The 21031-nt window shown below is 38.9% G+C and overlaps 1 protein-coding gene across 1 annotated transcript in view; it reads left to right on the forward strand.

Annotated features, from left to right (window-relative positions):
- nectin3a (nectin cell adhesion molecule 3a) overlaps positions 1–21031 on the forward strand; it is a 34721-nt gene that overhangs the window by 7126 nt on the left and 6564 nt on the right. Inside the window, exons 2-4 of the mRNA XM_079245786.1 lie at positions 12928–13275; positions 18536–18835; positions 19865–19982. Of these exons, the coding sequence (XP_079101912.1) occupies positions 12928–13275; positions 18536–18835; positions 19865–19982 (766 nt within the window). The remainder of the gene's footprint in view (positions 1–12927; positions 13276–18535; positions 18836–19864; positions 19983–21031) is intronic.

A 21031-nucleotide genomic window follows, 5' to 3' on the forward strand; every position in this document is an offset into this window, starting at 1 on the left:
GGTTTATTTTTCTACTGTATGAAGAAAAGAAAGACTTTTTAAGATGACTGTTGTGGGCGTACGATTGGACAGCTCTTAAAAATCAAGTTGACCAAAGTTGGGGGACTAAAACAATTACTTCTTTGTATGAGATGTCTGTTACTAAATATGTATTAAATAGGCATGAAAGGAAATATGAGCATGCCCGGTGTCTGTATGTGGCTGAATGGTGCAATTGTGTACTGATCACTGCCCATGTGCATCTCTTATCTTTGTAAAAGTGAAACATAATAATTCCTGACATCACGTTGAGCCCATGAATAAAAACATACATTGGGTTTGGATTGTTGGGAGAAAGGGGCGTTGCGAGAAATCAAAAATTGGGCAATCATGAGAGTAATTTCAAAGGAAAACACTAACAGTCCCTCTTGGGTCTCTGTAACATGTGGGAAACTATGTTTATGTTACATTAGATCTGCCCTAATGAAAGTACAGTAGTCCATTTAGACCCAGGCTAGGACAGTGGCTTCTGTCTATAGCTCAAAACCTTTTATTTTTTTGTCAGGCCCCCATCGCCGAAGAAGTACCAGATCCATTGTTGTTCCGCTGAAGAATAATTATACAAAGTTATATTATTTTGGTCGTGATGGGGTCTGTTAGCGACTTTCAGGAAACTAAGACATGTAAAAACAGTAAAAACAATCTTTAAAACCAAGCAGAGACCATGTAGACTGGAGCTTATAGCCGTGTAAGAAATTGATTTAAATACCTAAAGTAAACGTAAAACGTATATATGACATTTGCAACAATTTGTGTTCAACTTGTAGAGTTTTACAGTAAATGACAAGGATTAGTTAAATAGATAATAAACCTCCCATGCAACACCATGTGGTGTAGCTTGTTGACATATCAGCTGTGTAATGTGTGGATACCTGGGCAACTGTGAAAGACAGCTCTGCAAACAAGTTAATTTACAATGAGTGACTAAGCAACACTGGTCAGCCAGTAGCATTTTAGTGTTAACTCATCAACTGTTAAGCGCAAGATGTTTTTGCGCAGCTTCTCTCTGGGTGTGCAGAGGATCCCTCTGCACACCAATGGTGCACACACCCGTGATAATGAAGGCGAAAACTAAATGTTTTGTATGCTAGCAATCTAGAGTCATTTATTCTAATCCAGTGTGCTCTCTTGTCAAATAAAGCAAACATGTTCTCACAACCTGCAAGCTGTTTTTGCTGACTCATGTAGTCAGCACTCTTAAAAGGAATATAAAAGTGGTCCAGAAGAGGACAGCACCAATGAACACCTACATTTATTACATTCTAGTCTTTAATTTGGATCATCCCAATGATATTTGCTTGGTTGGCCGTGTATTGTTCTGGGATGTTGGCAGCAGATACCCAATTAGTGATAGGTCAGGATGCTGGTTCTATGATACTGTGTGATGCATTTGTGTCATAGTGTTTGTGCAACATTTATTTAACATTTTCACTGAGAGCAAATACCATACATTTTTTTCAATCACCTGTAAATTATTCTTTGCTAAAGTACTTTCTTAAGTCCATGTCGCTTTGTGGAAACGATTTCACCAAACTTTACTTTCCCTTCTCTGGGTGGAAAAAAAAAACTCATGCAGTACAACCCTGTTTAAGTGATGTGTTTTGGTTAGATAGTCTGGATGTTGGTGATGTTGTCTTGGCAAAAGGTGCTTTACTTTCTTGGCTTTTGCAACCTTAATATTGAAATTGGCACCAGTAGAAGAGCTCACAACCTTTTTCAAGTAAAACTACAAATATCGTGCTGTAAAAATTGCAGGGAAAATGTCTCTTTACAGCTTTAAGATGTGAAGAGTTGCAGTGTAGTATTATGAGCATAATGCACTTAAAGAAACTGTTTAAGATGGAGCATTTCATTAATCTATAAGGCTAAATAAATATTGCATTTTTTAAGCCATTGAAGTATCAGATAACAGGATTTTTTTGGATTTAGGCCTGAATAATATTGGGAAAAATCTGACTAATCTGTGATTGTGATTTGATTTTTAATTTAATATTTGAAATTCCAGCTTTTGATCAGTGTTCATGCAGGCATATATTTTTTATATTAGTTGGATTATCACAGGAAATGACATAAAAAGAAAAAGAAGTTATTTTCTAAACCAAGGATACACAGTGGAGCAATGAACAGCTTCACATACCAACTATGAGATGCAGCCTGTGGCCAAAACACTGAAGTGTCATCATTTCATCAGAACATTTCAGACATTGGACTGTTTTCTGTCCTTGAAATAGTGATGTGACTTCACAGCTGAGTGTAGCGGTCACATGATGTTTAATTCAATCATCTGGACCTACCTTGTATTTGCCTCATCTTATAAAGTTGTGAGCCCTCTCACCAGGACAAGTTTGATGGGCTTCAGAGGGAAAGTAACTCCCAGTTTCTCACAACCACCCCAGTCTGTTCTTTCTACACAGCGGCTGCCTCATCTCCCTACCTCACCACACTGTGAGAGAGTGGATAGTAAAATTCAAATGCGGGGAATGAAACATAAGGCATATGCCATATAAACATATTTGAGGCTGACAAAGAGCAAAATTGTGGGCAATTTTTAAAATCCCAGCCAAACAAATTTTTTAATCCTTAAAAGAGAATGTCTGTGTAAAAGTATATAGAAAATCCCTGAATGCAAAGATCTGGGTGTGAAGCCAACATAATTCAATGGCTGATTGAGTAAATATCCAAGGTTTTACATGACTATACATCATCAGAATAACAATGATCAGTTCAGGTCTATGTTAGGTTTGAAATTAGTGTTTTATAGAGCAACATTAGATTACATATTACAAAATGCCTGCATGGTTGTTAAATTTTGAGTCAGGACAATGTCTTATGGTTATACAGTCTAAAAGCACAGTGATGGCAGTGATGTTGTTTTCTTTAGGTTCTAATAAAAAAAAAGTCCTTTCTACTGTGTCTCTTTAAAAAAAAACATGGCAAAAATAAATTTACTTCTCATGCTGCACTTTATTACTATCCTTGGTGTTGAATTAACTTGCTATTCTTTCACGTTTTGTGAACAGATGACAAAAAATAACATTTGGTGTCCATCTTGGAGGATGTAGCATTGTGTGCACCCACTGAAATACCACAAATCCCCACAACAAAAGACAACAAATCCCACACAGCAAAACCGGATGGTGAAGGAATGTTTGTGTTGCTTCGGTACACATCGACAGACATTGTCCTTCAGAAGTCCTACAGCATAGCTGTAGTTGACTCTGATGAGAGGTTGTAACCTCTCATGACACTGTCTATGTCAACACTATTGATCTTATTCTTTTAAGGGCTGATCTTTTAATCAAATGTGACTCAGATGAGAAGGGCACGCAAGTCCATATCTCTATGGGGGAGCAAAGAGAAAAAGGTTTTGAAGGGGACAGTGACATGTGAAAGAGGCCTGGCTGCCCCCTTTTTAAAAGCCTGTCAGCCTGTGTTTGTCTCCACCATCAATTAGCCCACTAAAAAACCTCACACCCTCACAGGATACAATGCTAGGAAGGAAGGGGGTAGATTAGAGCTAGAGTTGGGACTAATGCTTTCTTCACTCTGCACAAATATATCTTGCGAGGAAGGCGTGCTATAAAACATGCAATACACCACTTGTCCTATCCTGTTTCTGACTGATTAAGACAGAGTTATAGACCTTAGGAAAATAGAGCAAAAAGTCTGGGAGGCCTGTGTTGGATGTATAGTCATTGTGTGTTTTTTTTTTTTTTTTTGTTCACCCAGGGCACTGCTTTAGAAACCAACAATGCCAAACAAATAGCTCTACTCGGCATCCTGACCTCATTCCTTTTGCTGTCTTTAACTACGCCTCACATTCAGAACCTGAGTGATAAGATCCCAGTTAGGTAGAAGTTTCTCAGTTGTTTCACAAAGTGTGGACTTTGTCTGGAAAAATCAATGTTTTGACTTCAATTCATTAAATAATAATATAATTATTTGATGACGGCATCCAAAGACTCTACTGTGTATTATTCCACTCTCACAGATTTGTTTTGGGTAAGGTTTGTACTAGGATTTGCTAATGCACTTTTTAAATGTATGGACATTTTAAAAATATGACCTTGGTAATCAGATGGACGTTGAAAAGTCAGTCACCATTTTCATTGGTCTACTGTTGACTTCAAAGCCTGTAAGAAGTATGAATTACTGCTCATTTAAAGAGTAATGAGATCCTGCCCTTCAATTTGCCTGCCTCTTACGCTCACTTGAAAATCACTGAAATAGAGAAGAGATTTAGGACTAGTTGGTGCACACCAGCTCTGTTTGTAGCTCACTAGAGAGGAGAATAACATGCACGGCCAAACCCACCATATGCCTGCTCAGGGAACACAAATATTTTTATCCATTTTGGTCAGACCACTTTCTTTAGTGTGATATGATCAAATGGAATATAATCAGCTTTGAGTTTTAGCAGCGCTTCCTCTACAATTTCACAGTTACTTCATCCATCAGTCTTTTTTTTTTTAATCACTACCAAGCAAGGGTGAAGTTAAAGCAAGGGACAGACAACCATATATAATCCAAATATTTCTTCATAGCTTCAGGACGTAGAAATACATCTGTTGAGGATAAGACAGAAGTAAAGGAAGCAACTGAGAAAGAAAAAATGATTTTTGCATCTTCATTGCACCTCATCACTTTATTTGTAATGAATACTAACAGGAGGGTTTTCTTTATAGTTCGATGGTCAAAGTTTGCCCAAATTAAGCTAATGGGTAATAAAAACAAATGTTAGAAAAATGTTTAGGATTTAGGTTGGTTGAACAATCCCAAAAGTAGTTTGTTACTGAACCAGATGACCCAAAAGAAGCTCCAGTTTTGGTTTTTCAGGATGCTGACAAAAAGTTACAGTCTTCTGAGACTGGAAATGGATTCACTTTCAAGCCACAGTAGTTGGGTTTGCGCAGCAGATTTTTTGCATTGTGCAGATATGAATGGAAATTTTAAAAATGAAATAAAAAATCCAGATATTCATCAAGATTTATGAAATTGCATGAGCTGGGTTTTATTTGTTTTCAAGGGGACTTTAGGAAACAAAAAAACACTGAGTGAGAAGGTCACAGTTTAGCGAGTCTAGCAACCCCTATTCTGGCAAATATTGAAATGATTTATGTCATCAGCTGTCTCAAGTCTAACCCAACAAGCACCGAACTAACAGAATAAGTAGGCATCTTTCCATATAATACAATATCTCAGATAATGAAAGCACTTACCTTTCTGAAGAAGAGCTTATTCCCTTTTCCCCTTATAGATGCCCACTGCAGTTCCTGTGGATCTTGACTCTTTGATGTTTGTTTCCAGTTGGAGCAACTACTTCTTCTACGCGATTAAAACTGCTAGCAATGCAGCCAAGACCCCCCAAAAGGCACACATTATAACTTTTTCACTCCAAGTGAAGTTGTTGTTGATTTTTAAACTTGTCTTAGACAAAGAAAGATGACAAAGAAGAAGATTGCATGCGATATAGTAAGTTCTGTCGTCTCTTGTCAGATGCTAATTTGCTGTCCTGAACAGCCAATTAAGAGTGAACTCTGTGACTGACACACGTGAGGCAGATTAAACATCTGAATTGGCAGAAAAATGACAGATTCTGACACAGAAACAGATTTACCCAGCAATGGACTGTTGGATAGGTGTATGAGGGCCCTAATTCCTCTCAGAGGTGGTTCTTCCCAAAATTTTGGTCCATTAAGAATAGTTGTAAAGGATTCAAGAAGTGCTATTATTGAATCTCAAAAGCCTAAAAAAAAATCTAATCACAATAAATGATGTAATTAATTTAAAAAAAACTAAGAAAAATCCTGTCATTATTTACAACAGTAGACTGACGTGCAAAAACAAAAGAATGATCTATCTGTCTGAGTTCAATTGATCTCAGAACATGCATAATAACTGGCTCGGCCAGTCACTTATTTTTCACTAGTTTTCACAGTTCCTGGCTCCTCATCTGCCATTTCATCCCACTTCTTTCCCTCTCTCAGTAACTGCCTTATTTCTTGCTTTGTGTCCTTATTCATCCTCTACTCAGCTTCCCCTTGCTTTAGTCCTAAACCACGTTCCATCCTGCACAGATCTCTTGTCTGCATTCTTCTCCTGTGAGGTCTTCCCGTCAGTCCCTCGTGAGTGCTGTTTGACATGATAATCTATGCATGGAGTTTGTCTACATGAACATGACATATTGTCTATTTTGTTACTGCTTGGGAATCTCTTGGGCTGTGGTCTTTCTCGTGTCTCTCACGGCACAGACATGCACTGCAGGCTTCACTGGGAGGATCCGAAGCCAGGAGACACTCTCTCCTGGGGAGGTCAGGGCCAAAGCTGGGTTAGGTCTAGGTAGGTGGGGATTTTGGCTCAATGAGAGGCCAATACAGAATGTTTTTAGCCAGTTGCCAGGCGAAAAGGAAGGTTTTGATTTAACATTGTGTCTTTCAAACAGCTTGTCGCAATTAGTGATGTCAGAAGGGAGAGAAACAAATATGAGGCATTTCTTCAAAGAGCAAGCATTTCCTTCCCATGAGTTCATTCTTTCCTTGAGTTTCTCAAGGAAAAGGGGGTAAAAGTGCAGCCTACTTGTCGTTGTTTAGAGCTCCTCTCTGTGAATTAGGCATTATGATGTCCAGGAAAATGCATAATTTCTCAAAACTTCTCATACATTTCTGTGTGTTTACTGTGTGAGATTGATAACCAGTAATACCTATGGTGATATTCCTGACCTGTTCCTCTGCTCTGCAGCAGTTCGCTTATTCCTCAGATGAAACTGTAGGACAGCTTTGTTTAACGCACTGCTTATATTTCATTTGCCAGCAGTATTTTAGATAATATGTCACAGTGCTCCAGTTCATGAGTCCTAGCTCTGTTCTTCATACTTGCTGCTAACAGTGCCAAGTTTCCCCACTCTCCTCCTGGCTGTAGGTATCCCATGCAGAGGCCATCTGTCTCTCCCCCCTAATGGTAAGGGTGGAGTCCTTTTAAACCCCTCCACCCTTCTCTCCTCTCTCTCCTCCATATTTCTAAATGCTTTACTGTAAAACAAACACAACATAGTGTGCATGGAGTTTAGTTTCTCTGTGTGCTTTGACAGGCCTGAAAGCTGACACACCAAGACAGACTCACAACGTACGGTAGCAGTTGGAGCTGCGTGTCAGGTAGCTGTAGTATGTAAAGCATGTTGACGAGAAGTTTAGTCTGAGACACGTGTCTGCAAACATCAGTACAACGTCACGCATGCCAAACATGTTGGTTTTACTACTCGGACAACCTGCACCGTAGAACTTTTTTTTTTATCATGCAGTCCTTTGTGTCCCTGTTATAGATCCAATTGTAAATTTGTATATCACTGTCTGGCTTTTGCCCGTTAGATATACTCTCACCAATTTCTTAAAAAACGTTTTATCCTAACTAGAAAGACAACAAAGTTGTAGTGGAAGAACAAACAGCTGTTGTGTCAACTCAGATGACCATGGAGTGAAGAACGCAAAAGCCACACGACCCTGACCCTGATTTTACCCCCACACCGATGCACTCAAAGGACTCTTGACAGAAGCAATGCAAACACAGGATAACAACTGCACTGTAAAGCACATTATTGTCCTACCATCTTTTCTTTTTTTTTTTAAGCCCGTCCATTAATAGAATAATGGAGAAAAAAACAGAAGTAAATGGTTTTCTAAATCATTATAGTGAAATGATATAATTATTTTTAGTGACTTTCCCAAATGTCTTTTCAAGTAGATTACAACTGAGGTGGGTGGAGTTTAATACTTTTAAGGGTAATGGGTTAACAGACTGTTACCCAGCAAAGAAAGACACAGACCAAATATTTAAAAATGTGGATCTCCAGGGAGAAAAAAACAAACAGGAAAGCCCGAACGGGATATTTCAGTGTTGAACTTCCACAACATAATTCTCAACGTATTTCAGCTTGAGCAGCTATTCAAACAGAAGGTCTAACTCTTCCCCACATGGTCACACACTTTTTTCTTATTTTGGAAAAGAGAAATTCTGCCTGTATGCGCAGTATGTGTGTGTGTGTGTGTAATCACTGAAATTACAGGGGACGTAATGGAGCACAGGGAGCTTCAGCTTCCTTGGCTATATTGCTCACAAACCATGATAGCATTGCTGTGGCTTACCACTCACATTCATGCCAAAGACTTGAAATACTAGTCAGCGGCCCACTTTTATAAGCTTTACTCCATACACATCCGAGACTACGTACAAAGTGGAAATTTATAGCTCCCAAATATAGTTTACTCTCACAGCAACCATGTTAAAAAAACTGAGGTGCCCTGTTTGAATATTTTGAATGAAATCAACATTCATCAACATCTGACATTTTTCTAAGAAGCACATTAGTTTATAAGGTTTAATATGGGTGTACTCTACAATTAAGTCTGGAGCCGAGTTGTAAATCTTTGCACAGTCTCTTAAAAATAAGCATGTGTTCATATCAATGAGTCATATCTATGATTATTCCCACGAAAAAAGAGGACAAAAACAGACTTGGAGGGATTTTTATTTTCATCCCGAGCAGTAGCCCCAACCTGCAATTTAGGATTTATTTCAGGTTAGTTTTCCAAGATATGGTCTCTCACACCAAGCTGGAAGTTTTTTGTTGTTGTACTTAAACCACGTTGCACGTGGTGATCTGTAGATTACTCGGAGTGGGAGTTATTGGCACTTACACTATGACTGGGATTGCTGTGATCCAAATCAGAATAGTGTCCCGATTCAATACCATATAAAGAAAGGAGCGCTATTTATTGATGCCTATGTTCACATCCTTTGTTAAATCCTTTTTTCCCCTTTTTTTACACCAAAGTAGAATTTTTAAAGCAAGTTTTTTTAATCAGATATGAACCCGCTAAAACACACAGATTAAATCATTTCTTATTGTCAGTTGTAGTGAGTTACTGCTTACCTTTAAAGCTCTTAAAGGTACAACTTGGCTCACCAGTAACACTACCACCTTCCAGCAGACAAGCCTGTAACTATGACAACATTATAATTTGTAATGAACCATAGAGGTCAGCCCTACACAGTGAGCTGAAAGTGAACTGCCAGCTGTCTTGCAGACGGTTAAATTGATCGTCTCCTTTTTGTTCCTGTGACTTATTGTTTTCAATTTTAGAGCACTCCATGTAAGATGTTACTTTGAATAAAAGTAAACTGTGTCTAGTTCCAACTGCAGTAAAGTTAGTAAAAACTAACATGTGCACACAGATGTTGTGTTTCCATCAATACCATACAGAGTGAGAGCTGAATTAAAACACCTGTGACCACTCCAGAGTCATGTGACGTGGGAATATTATGGGCAAGGAAACACTGTCAAATTACCTTCAGAAACCAACATTTAGTGTGTTTTTTTGTTGTTATTGTTGTTGATTGTTTGTTTATTGATTGATTGATTGATTGATTTGTGGAATTTGAAGTAAGATGATTTCCCTCTCTTTACAGTACATTTCAGCCTAATATAATCAACCATCCATCCATTTTCTGTATCTACTTTACCCCGTTAAGGGCCACAGGAGACTGTTGCCTCACTGAAATTGCAGTGTAAGGTTGCCTACAGCCTAAACAAATTCCAGTCCATAACAAAACTGATACACCAAGACAGACACCATCCCATGATCACACTTATTAGAATCACAGGTTATCCTAACATGTGCTGCGTGAGAAGGCTGCACTACAAAGCTGTAAACATGCAAAGTGGAGGGTTGAACATAGATTTTCAAGTAGTTTTAGAATCACAAAACAAAACAACAAACATCTGATTTTACGTGAACTTTTGACTTTTCTCTTTTGACAGATCACTGTCTTACACTGGCCTACATGTTGAAAATGTTTGTGTGGAGGATGTCTATTTGAGTGATCATCGCTGTGTGTTTTTTATCTTAATGTTCCCCTCAAGCCCATGCCTGTTCCTCTGAGAGCAGAGGAGGATCATTACAGAAAGCATAGGAGATAGATTATGTGCCTTGTTCGATCCCTTTGTTCTTAAGCATTGTGTTGATGTTGAGGACTTTGTAGAGTGTTTTAATTCTCATTGCGTTTCCATTGTAGACCAAGTTGCTCTGATAAAATCTGGTAATGTCACCAGAAGACTAATATGTCCCTGGATTGACGATAATATTCATAATATGAGAAAGCTATGTTGAAAAATTGAGCGTCTTTGGAAATCCACTGAGCTAGAGCTTCATAGAATACATTTTAGGGATTTGATCTCATTAAATGAACCAATTAAGGAGGCAAGATCCAAATATTTCTCCCAGCTGATAGCATCTATCAAGAGAAACCCTAAAGTGCTTTTTGACACCATAAATTCAGTTGTGTCCCCTACTTCATCAGCTGTCCCTGTGTTTTGGGATACTGACAGAAATGAATATTTGGACTTCTTCACGAATAAGATCAAGGACATAAAAGCTCAGATCCTTCCACCTTCCTTGTGTAATTCAGCCCATGATGAACTCCATCTCAAAGTTGGTCTTCTTTTAATCCTGTGTCATTTGAAGACATCTCAGCTCTGGTAGCTACAATGAAACCTTCCAGTTCGGTGGATGTACTTGCTTTTAAGCATTTTCTCAATGCCTTTGACACAGTTGGGCCTTGGGTGACCAAAATGTTTAAAGTGGAACTATTATGCACATTTAGGCTAATTTATTTTTATTTCTGAGACCAGAAGGGCTGGGATTGATCGAGTTATTGTCACAAATCGCTTTATTTACTTCAGACCGACCCTCTCCATAGGCTGTCAGATCAGCCTGTGGGCAAAACGAGTGGATTGAGACTCTTCCGCATTAAGCCCCGCCTCCCGCCACTGCACTACATCGGGAGCGCGCACAGCAACTGCTTTTGCAGTAACATCTCATAAACAGAAGGATTAGGCTAATATAAACTCAATAAAAAAAACAAAATACAATGTCAACACATAGCATACAGCCCTACATGTTGGAACCTGAATCAGACCCTGAAAACGAAGTGGAAAACAGCAACCCACAGCAATGAATGCAGCAGGATGTCTCTCTTTGGTAAACTCACCAGCCATCGTTGGAAATAACTTTATCCGACATTTTCCACCCGCCTGATGTATTTGTAGATGCCCTTGTTAACCAGTAGAAGGTGACCAAACACCTTATCCCCCGGGACGTCACAAGGATTTCCAAGTAGAAAAAACTCTCTAAAACAACGCGTTTTTCGTCACCATGGAAACAAAACGGAGAGAGTGCTGGAACTCAAACTCAAACTCAAACATGCGTTTAGGTGATAAAAAACAGTGCCGTTCACATGTCTGATGAGGATTCAACACTGTAACACTGTAGAAAGCTCAGAAAACTTGAAATACCAGAATAGGATCCCTTTAACCTGTTGCTCTTCTCTGGCATATTGAGTTCATTTAAGCACGCTATTGTGGAGCCAAGACTCGAGAAAGTTAACTTGGACAAATCAGATCTTAAGAACTTCAGGCCAATTTCCAAACTGCCATTCCTTGCTAAAATGTTGTAAAAGGTGTCAGCAAAGCAACTGATTTCATATTTAGAGTCACAACTACGTAATATTGCAAAGCTGAGATCAATGGTGTCTAAGCAAGAGCTCAAAATGATTATACATGCATTTGTGTCGTCGCGATTAGACTACTGCAACAGCGTATTCACATAACTAAACACAACAGCACTGGCTCGTCTTCAGACAGCGCAAAACTCAGCATTGAGGCTTTTGACTAGAACCAGCAGGAGAGCCCACATCACACCCGTGTTAAAGTCTCTTCACTGGCTTCCGGTTAAATATATTGTATTCTTTTTAAACTCTTGGTACTTACTTTGACGAGCCCTATGTGGACAAGGCCCTAGTTACATTGAGGACTTAATTAAGCCCTACAGTCCAGCTTGAAGGCTGAGGTCGACCGGGAAACACCTGTTGATGGTCCCACAAACCCGTTTTAAAACCCGGGGAGACTGATCTTTTAAAGCTGTCACTCCCCGTATTTGGAATTAGCTTCCCCAGGATCTGCGCTCTCTGGATTCAGTAGATGCTTTTAAAAACCTCTTAAAACCTTGCATTTTAGCTCCAATTAGACTCCGTGACACTGTTGTGTATTTACACTGTTGTGTTTTTCCAAAAGTTGCACGTTTTGTATGTTTTTATGGTTGTGAACCACTTTGTGACCTTGTGTCAATGAAAAGCACCATAGAAGTAAAGTTTATCTCGTCTTATCTTATTTTATTTTATCTTATCTTACATTATTATGCATGACCACACAATCCCCCCTACTTACACTTTAAGTTTATATTTTTTTTTATTCTGGGACTACTGCTTTTCTTGTCAGTCCTTGATTTTGGCATTCAAACAGCTATAAATGTTCAAAGCCAAACTTGCATGTTGTAAGACATTCAGAAAACCTGTGGTTGGGCCCTGAGTCAAATTAGGAGCCTCATAAAAAATAAGGAATAAAAAGAAAGTTGCTGATTTTGTTTCATCTTTTTCCAGAGATTTTTTTCATGCTTTTCTAAAAGGTGCTCTGATAATTGGCAGGAGGAACAGTCTGAGTGTCCTGTGGTGTAAGTGTGCAGCTTGTTAAGAAGGAAAGCAGAACACACACACACAGAGACACAGAGGAAATGTGGTATCAAATAAATGTGTCCACAAGAAGACCAGAATAATGTTAGTGCACATTTTTGTTTAGCTGCTTAACTTTACGAGCATACATTTTCTCCCTTTTCATCCCCCTCTCTCTTGAAGTGAATATGATCTCATCTGAGAGAACATCTTATTATTTGTTGTTCAGAAGCATCCTTCTGTTTAATTACAGTAGCAGCGATGATGTTCTGTTATATATGTTTTTTTTTTTTTAACCTAAATGTCATCTTTGTCCTTTTCTCTTTGCAGGTGTTAGCAGTAACCAGGTGGTTGTTTCTGAGAAAGTGAATGCAGTGCTGGGGAAGAGCATCACACTTGGCTGCAGAATAGAAGTCGGCTCCAACCTCAGTCTCACACAGAGCTCCTGGGAACGCCATCTTCCTTCAGGCACCATTACCTTGGCAGTGTTTAATCCCGAGTACGGGACCTCATATTCTGTAGATTATGGCAAGCGCATCTCATTTGTTTCCCCTTCGATACAAGATGCCACCATTACCCTTGAAGGAGTTGGATTTGCAGATGTTGGGACTTACACCTGCAAAGTGGCCACATTTCCTCTGGGCAACACACAAGCATCAACTTATGTTAATGTATTAGGTAAAGTATAACTCTGTTATTCTTCTGTCTTTACAGACTTCATCATATTGTCCTTTAATCTCACTTTTCAGCGAGGGGTATTGTTTGTTGTGATTAAGCAAAGCTTAAGTGACCACGAAGTGTTGCTCTGGAGAAATAAACTGCTCCCTGTAGCCCCCTAACATTTAAACCACGACCTGGAAAGATGCCATGTACATTTACATCACTGCAGGACTTAGCAGCTGCAGAGATGCTGCTGTGGTGCGGCCTCACTTATCTCATTCAGTTCAGAATTACTATGAAACATTTCTGAGAGGCTTTGGTTTGACCCATCTTCATCACAGCTTCTCAGAAATGTTCGCCTCAGTGTTCCAATGAGTTTCCATTTTATCCTGTTCCCTTATAAAGTGGATGCAGGAAGTTCAAACTGCCTCAGCTTGTAACTGTAAAACAAGTTAATTGCAGGGTGTGATACAGAGTGAATCTTGTTGGATTTCCCCAAGTTGCATGAAAAGGTTTCAGGTGTTGAACAGGTCTTGAAGCTACCATTTTCATTTCTTTTCCTCAGCGTAGTGTTGATTGCTGATGGATGATGTTACTTCTTTACATTTCATTGCTGATAATAATAACAACACAAACTGCCATACAAGGGCACGAATGACAAATGATATTTTTCTGGATCTGCATATTTACCATTATCAATTATTTGCTAGAACAAGAAAAATATCAATAAATTAAAGCTGTACCATACAAAGATGTTTTATTTATTATTTGTTGTTATTGCTACTTAGATGTAACCGTGCCAATCTGATGAAATTCTGATGAGAATTTCAGTGTTTGATCCCTGCTTATTGATGTATAGGCTGTGCATTATCTGTAGAAAGAGATTTGTCACCTTAAGGACATAAGCTTCTCCTCTGAAAACGAGGACCTTTCTTTGTGGTCAGCATAAGTTTCAAGCTTTAAAAAGGAACCGGTGCTGAGAGTAAGATATTGCACTGTAGGCTGCAGCTTTTTGCCTTCCTCCAGAGACAGGAGGAGACTCTGATGTCTAGTGAAAGGTACATTAAGTGCTGCTGCAACAGCCACAGTGTCTGAGACCTTACAGAGTTCAGTTACACCAAGCTGTCCTCTCTATTTTGGGCTTAAAGAAACACATACGCACCCATATGCAAACACACCTTTACAATTCAGATGTAATTAGGGAGGGATTGTTTTAGAAATACATGTTCTCTGCTCTCTCCTAGATATCATTTACCACCGGTGTTTATCTTAGAGAAATAGCATTGCAATTAGAAGACGTAATGTCAGCAGGTTTATATCCCTAAATGGCCTCTTCATTTGCTTTGTTTTGACTCACATTTTTAACATGACTTTCTGATCACAATGAAACATTTACTCTGACTGTAACAAGGTGGCAGTAACACAGCCGTTACTGCCCTGAGGAACTCTGGACAGCTTTTTCTGTATGTGGAAAATATTTTTATGTGGGGGTTTTCTTTATTCTCCTCTTCTTCCTCTTTGCTATTTTTCCTGTGAATCATGGAGCTTTTTGTGTCTAAAAGTTGTAGGAAGGGACTCTTTTTCTGAACTGATGCACATGCCATCTTGGCAGTCTGGTATTATCCTCTTTCATTTACCAATGTGACAATGTTGTCTTATTCAGATGCACCTTCAAACACTTTTAAAAGACTAGAGCTGAAACCGACCATTTCAGAGTTGAAAAATAGATCCTGAAGTAAAAGTTGAGATAATATCATTTTAGATCTGAACAAATTATGTCAAATTCATGTAAAACCATGAGCTAATTGGGTGTAAATTATCTGAGATCATGCAAATTTACTAACTACCATTGCTATATTGTAGTTCTATCTTTTAAAAAGAAAAAGGAATTCATCTCAACTCAAAATTCCTAGGTTGATCCAAGGTTATACTTTGAGGATTATGAAAAGCACATCACTGCTTTTTCATTCCTTTTGAATTAGCGAAAATAAAGCAATTAAACATTTCTAACCCATGAATAATAGACCAAAGTCACGGCAGCCGTTGTAATGATTAACAGGTGCATTGATCATTGACATCAGGAATGACACACAAACATACAAACATACACGATTAAGACGAAAACATATAATATCAGCATATACTGTATATAAGCTTCCTTATTTTCTTTGTTTCTTTCTGACTTTGTCTTCCATGAAGATTTACAAAACATTTTAACAGGAACTCTGTTACAGTAGCTTGTGCGAAGCAAAAGTTATCAAGTGTAAGTAGGAAGGAACCGGGAGGGGAAAGTATTATACAAATTACATGAGCTACAATGACCTTTTGTGTTTTAATGCTGACCATTCAACGGAAATCTACTGCGCAGTTGACTTATAAATGAAACATCCACACAATGAAGTTGTACAAGGTTGGTTTTACTGAAACGAACCTGCTGCAGTCTTTCAGTGTTTAAACTCGAGGAATTCGATACAACCACAACAGCATTCATTTAAGTGTCGGGGTGTGTCGCTAAACTGGTAAACTCTTTTTTTTTTTTTTCTTTTGTCTTTTATTAAGCAATTAAATTTAGTGCGAGAGGGTTTTAAGTTGCTTTAAATGTGATGAGTGTCAGGGTCTCTATAAAAAAAAGTTTCATTTCTGCTTTCAGTTAAAGTGATCCTGGACTTTCCCACAAGCTATAATTTGTTTGCATGTTGCTATAGATCTAATATCTTGTTTTTGTAAACTATCTGCTCAGCCTTAACAACCAATAGTTTGGCTGCTTCTCACATGCAGTCATTTTAACAAATGTTTGACTGGGAAGTATTTAATCTCCATTTATGTTTTTTATATTGTTAGTTTTTTTCTTTTTTTTAATCTTGTTTTCTTCCTTAAAACCCCTGTGTCAAAGAATTACTCCCATCTGTTCGCTAATTGAATGCAAACAACAGAGTAGTGCTCTCTGCCGCCTCTAAAGCATGTTTTACCACTACCGAAGCCGCGGAGGGTCACAAATGTGAAAATGTCAACAACTTGTACAAGTGTCCCGTCAGGACACTTGTACAAGGATGAAGTACCGAACAACACATAAGTCTTTTTGGTTATTGATGCCCTCCATTTATTTGGTACCAAGCTACGGCTAATAACTAATGTCATCGTGTGAAATCATGCGACTAGATGGAGTACATCAACCCCCACCATTCTTGACAAATCAGCTGAAATAAATTATGAAATGCAAAGAAAAACTGATGTGAAACTTATGTGAAAACTAACAGCAACCAAAACTTGTTGCAGCGGAGTCTTTCCACTGTAGGTGAACAAATGATCCATCTCTGCTATTTTATATAGAGAGCAACAGTAAAATACCCAACTCAAACAGGAGGATAAAGTCTGGACTACCTGACCTGTTTCTATCATAAAGCCAAAATAAACGTCACTGTTAGATGGATTTAACTTACCTGTCCAGCAGAAAGCTGCAACCTCCACATCAGCTTCGAAGCCCCCACCCCCACTCCCTGACAACACATGGGGATTCTTAGCTAAAACCAGTAAGGCTAACAAGTTTTTCCCCTTTCAGCCACTCTATTCAAAGATGGCGATGCAACATGGACACACTTTCCCATAGGGAACTGTACTGCATGTATTTACAAATGACTCATTCTGAGCTATGAGAATGCTTTTATTAGGAGGCAATTGTGATTTGACTTTGAGAAAATACATATTAATGAAAGTGACACTTGACTTTTGCTAATGAAAAGCCAAATTAGTCATACATAGTACCTTTTAAATGATGGTTTTTAAGATCATAATGCCACAGTCACTCCAAAACTGTAAAAGTACCTTTTTTATTCTGCTGTTGATAAGTCTTGCTGGAAAAAACTGTCTATGTTTCATGGCAACTGAATATCCAGATGAATCCCGCTTCTTTAGCTTTCCACTCTGCTGTCAGTATTCTGTGTGCATTTGTGGATCAGTGTGTATGTGGACCAGAAAGGGCCAATGCAGCCAGTTTTCTGAAAGGAAATCGTTACCTGTTTCCTCTTAACACATTTCCACTCATCCAAAGAGTTCCCCTCCCTTTTTCATAGCAACTCCAAATTAACACGTCTATCTGATTTAGTTATTCTGATGTTTCAGCCGGCTCGCCTCCCAACATAGAGCAACTACTGTTTTAAAAGCCCAGTGAGGAGGGGCAGAGAGACGTGAGTGAAGAATGTGAGGTGGAGCACTGGGAATAGCGTCCACACCCCTGCAACGGGTACGCGAGACAGCAGGTTATTTTTGGAAAAGAGGGGGCTAATAGTTATTTAAATGCCTTGTTGGACCTCCTGTTTGGAGGAGAAGGATGGCCCGATGTGATGGCCTTGTCTGCATCACCTTTAAACTTATCAGCATTGCATTAGGTGGGGCAGCTGTTAGCTAGTTGTTTTTAAAGGCAGACTTGTAGAGGTTTTTGTATTGCAGCACAAAGGAGAAAAAACAAACAAACCAGAAGTGTAACCTCATGCAACCTATGCAGTTTGTTTACTTCACTTGCAGCATGTCCTCCCCCCTTCTTCAGACTCTTGTGACGGGCTTCTTTTTTTTCTTTTCCTTTGATACTAAAAAAACCAAACAAACATACCACAAAATGCCATTGCTGACATTTTTTCCCTCGTCTAGAGCAGTGTAAGATAAACTGCATTGCTTCTTTGCTGAACTGGCAGCGAGTAACATTTTTCTGGTCACATCCCACTTACGTAGATATGTTTTAGTTTTATGTTGAGAATCCTTGTGACAACTAAACCCTCAGTCATTTTCAGGCTGCTGGTGTAACATTAACCCAGCTCTGAAGTGAAGAGAAGCATAAGGTGACTCAAGTGACTCTGTTTATATTTGACAACTAAGTCAAATATAAACACGGTACAAGAGTTGGCTGCAGCGTCAGATTGAGCGTTTTCTATGGTTTTATGATTATTTTCAGGCACTGATTAACTTTACAGGAGCTGTATAGTAAGACTAATAGCACTGCTGCTGTATTACCATTTCTCAAGCTCACAACAATAACAATAAAATAAGTCTGAAAATAATCCATATCACTCTTTAGAACGGTTCATAAATTTTTAATGTATGTAGGTGAAATGAAAGAAGTCAGTTTGTGCTCTTTTGGGAGTTAAGTACACCGAGGTCTCTTGACATTATTTATTCATACATATACATATACACAAAAAGATCAATATTCATTTTGTGATTTTCTCTGTCTCTAAGTGTCTCTAAATTCTGCCCCTCCTCTTTCTTTCCACTCTCTGGCAAACAGTGGTGCCTAAGGTGTACGTGTCTGCAGGCCCGACGGCTCTCCTGGATGGCACCAATGAGTCACTGGTGGCCACCTGCATAGCAGAGCGTGGACGCCCCGCCGCTGAGGTTTTCTGGGAGACAGAGCTGTACGGGCGATCTGAGCGGCAGAGTCAGGACGAGCCCAACGGCACCACGTCTGTGCATGTGCACTACATGTGGAAACCTCAGAGCTACGCCCAGGGGAGGACGCTTACCTGTGTGGTGCGCCACCCGGCGCTTCAGACGGAGTTCAGAATACCCTACACCCTAAATGTTCAGTGTAAGTGCTAAAAGACATAAAAAACCTACAGAATCTGGACCTCAAATATATTAAAAAATGACAGTTGTTCTAGCTGTAATTGTGACGCTCGAAATGTTGTTGCTACCTGCACACTCCCATTTCCTCCTCACTCATAAAAGGGTTATTTGAGAAGCATCTTATTGTCAGAGTCTCAAATGCATACTTCCTTTGCAAGCTGTGTGTTAGCCTTTGCTTGTTCTGTGTAAGTGCAGGCTAATGAAGGTATGCTATGAAATATTGATCAGGTTTAACAGCAGCACAAGTCATAGGAGGCTGTGGTGGTCAGTGGATAGAAACACACAAAAACCTAAGTTACTACAGTAAGAAAGAGGCTCTGAGTTCAATAAATCATGTCAATTGCAAAGGCAGGGGATTTTAAGTGCAAAAGAAGCACAATTTCGACATTGAACTGTGTGAAAGGGGTCAGCAAACACGGAGAGTGGAGGCATCTTCCCACGTCCAGTAATGAGTTCCTCATTTGTCCTCCAGAGAAATCAAAATGAAAAATTTTATGTCTAAGTCGGTGTTTGCTGTGTTTTATTACAGTGACATGTACCGGGCTTTGTTTCTATTTTTTTTTCTATGTCACAGCGAGGCAAGTAGAGTTTATTATTAGCTGCAGTTCATCTACCATCTAAGTGAGTCTGTCATTTTCTAACTTCCCACCAGCTCAGGCTCATTTGTTTATTTTCCTGGTTCGATTCAACCAACAGATCCTGTACCCTGTTACTGTCCTGCACAGTCTTTGTTTTGTCATTGCTCACTACTGTGCGTATAATACGTGCTTTGTTCCTTCTGGAAAAGCTCATTTATCATTAGGGTGCTGGGAACAAAGTGACCAGCTCAGTCCTAGTCTATGTGAAGAAAATTAAACAGTACATTTTCTAGTTGGTAAAAGGAGGGGAAAAAAAAGGAAAAATCCCAAAAAAGGGCATTCTTTAAAAAAAAATGTACTGATCGTTAATTCTGCACATCTATAATTCTGTCATGTTGCTTTCGGTTCAACAGTTGCACCAGCTGTAACGATCGAAGGAGCTGACAAAAATTGGTATGTGGGTCAGGCAAATGTAAAATTCACTTGCAGAGCCAAAGCCAACCCACCTGCACATCGCTTCACATGGATCAGGTCAGTATCATCAACACTCTGCTCAGTTTTTGTGGACTTTTTCTTTCGTTGCCTCTTAATAATGATTGATATTGACAAAAGTAACCTTTTGTCACGCATAACATCCATTCATGCTGTTGATATTGATCCCAGAACAAGTTAACAAGACTAAATCACAAGAGGCTCAAACAAACCCTCGCTCACTTTGGAATTTTTGTTTCAAGTAATTGTTTTCCCGTCTTATACTTACTGGAAGCTTATGGGGTTTTTTAGTTTTTCTTTTATTCAGGAAAATGATTCAAGTTGCTGTCTGACTACTACTGCTTCTTTCAAGTGGTTCCATTTACTGTTTTGCTGCACTAACTCAACATTTATTGTGATGAAGTTGTTCTGAAATGTGAATTTACACTCATTATTTATCCTCAAGATGTCTGTAGTTAATGTTGCATCACATATTCTGCACCATTTAAAAAGCGGCTTTAAAATCATGTGTTAAAAAATAAACTCTTCACTCAAACTGGAATGCCACGAGAATTCAACTAAATATCTTACTGTCAGATAAACTGCTGGCTACAGCTACAATTTATACCAGTTTTTAGAAAGATACCCCAACGACTGAGGATAAGTCTTTATTTGTACTCTTGTTTTTGATTAGCACAGGAAGTGGAGCATGTTTGTATAACTAATAATAGAAGATGTGACATGTCGGCTTGGCTGCAGTTTGGCTCTATTAGTTTACGATCTATACTGGGTTTAAATAAATTTAAATGTAGCAGCAAAGCAAAGCAAAGAAGCTTGCAGCTATAAATTACCTCCAGTATAACTTTGGAGCCCGGACACTGGAGCTGTTGAATGTGCTGCTGCACCATTTGGGAAGCCTCCCTGCTATAAATAAAACATTCCAAACAGTTCATGCATCAGAGTAACACGGGCCCATGCTAACTTTTGTGTCATCATCTAGATTTGAAAGCAATCATGCCATTGCATTATGAGTCTGATGAAACTACTGTTTATTTGTTGTATAACGTTTTCCTTTGCAGATTTCTGTTACTTTCTGCACAGTGAATGAT

The sequence above is a fragment of the Telmatherina bonti genome (assembly GCF_933228915.1).
Source record: "Telmatherina bonti genome assembly, chromosome: 9".
In the NCBI taxonomy this organism is placed as follows: Eukaryota; Metazoa; Chordata; class Actinopteri; order Atheriniformes; family Telmatherinidae; genus Telmatherina; species Telmatherina bonti.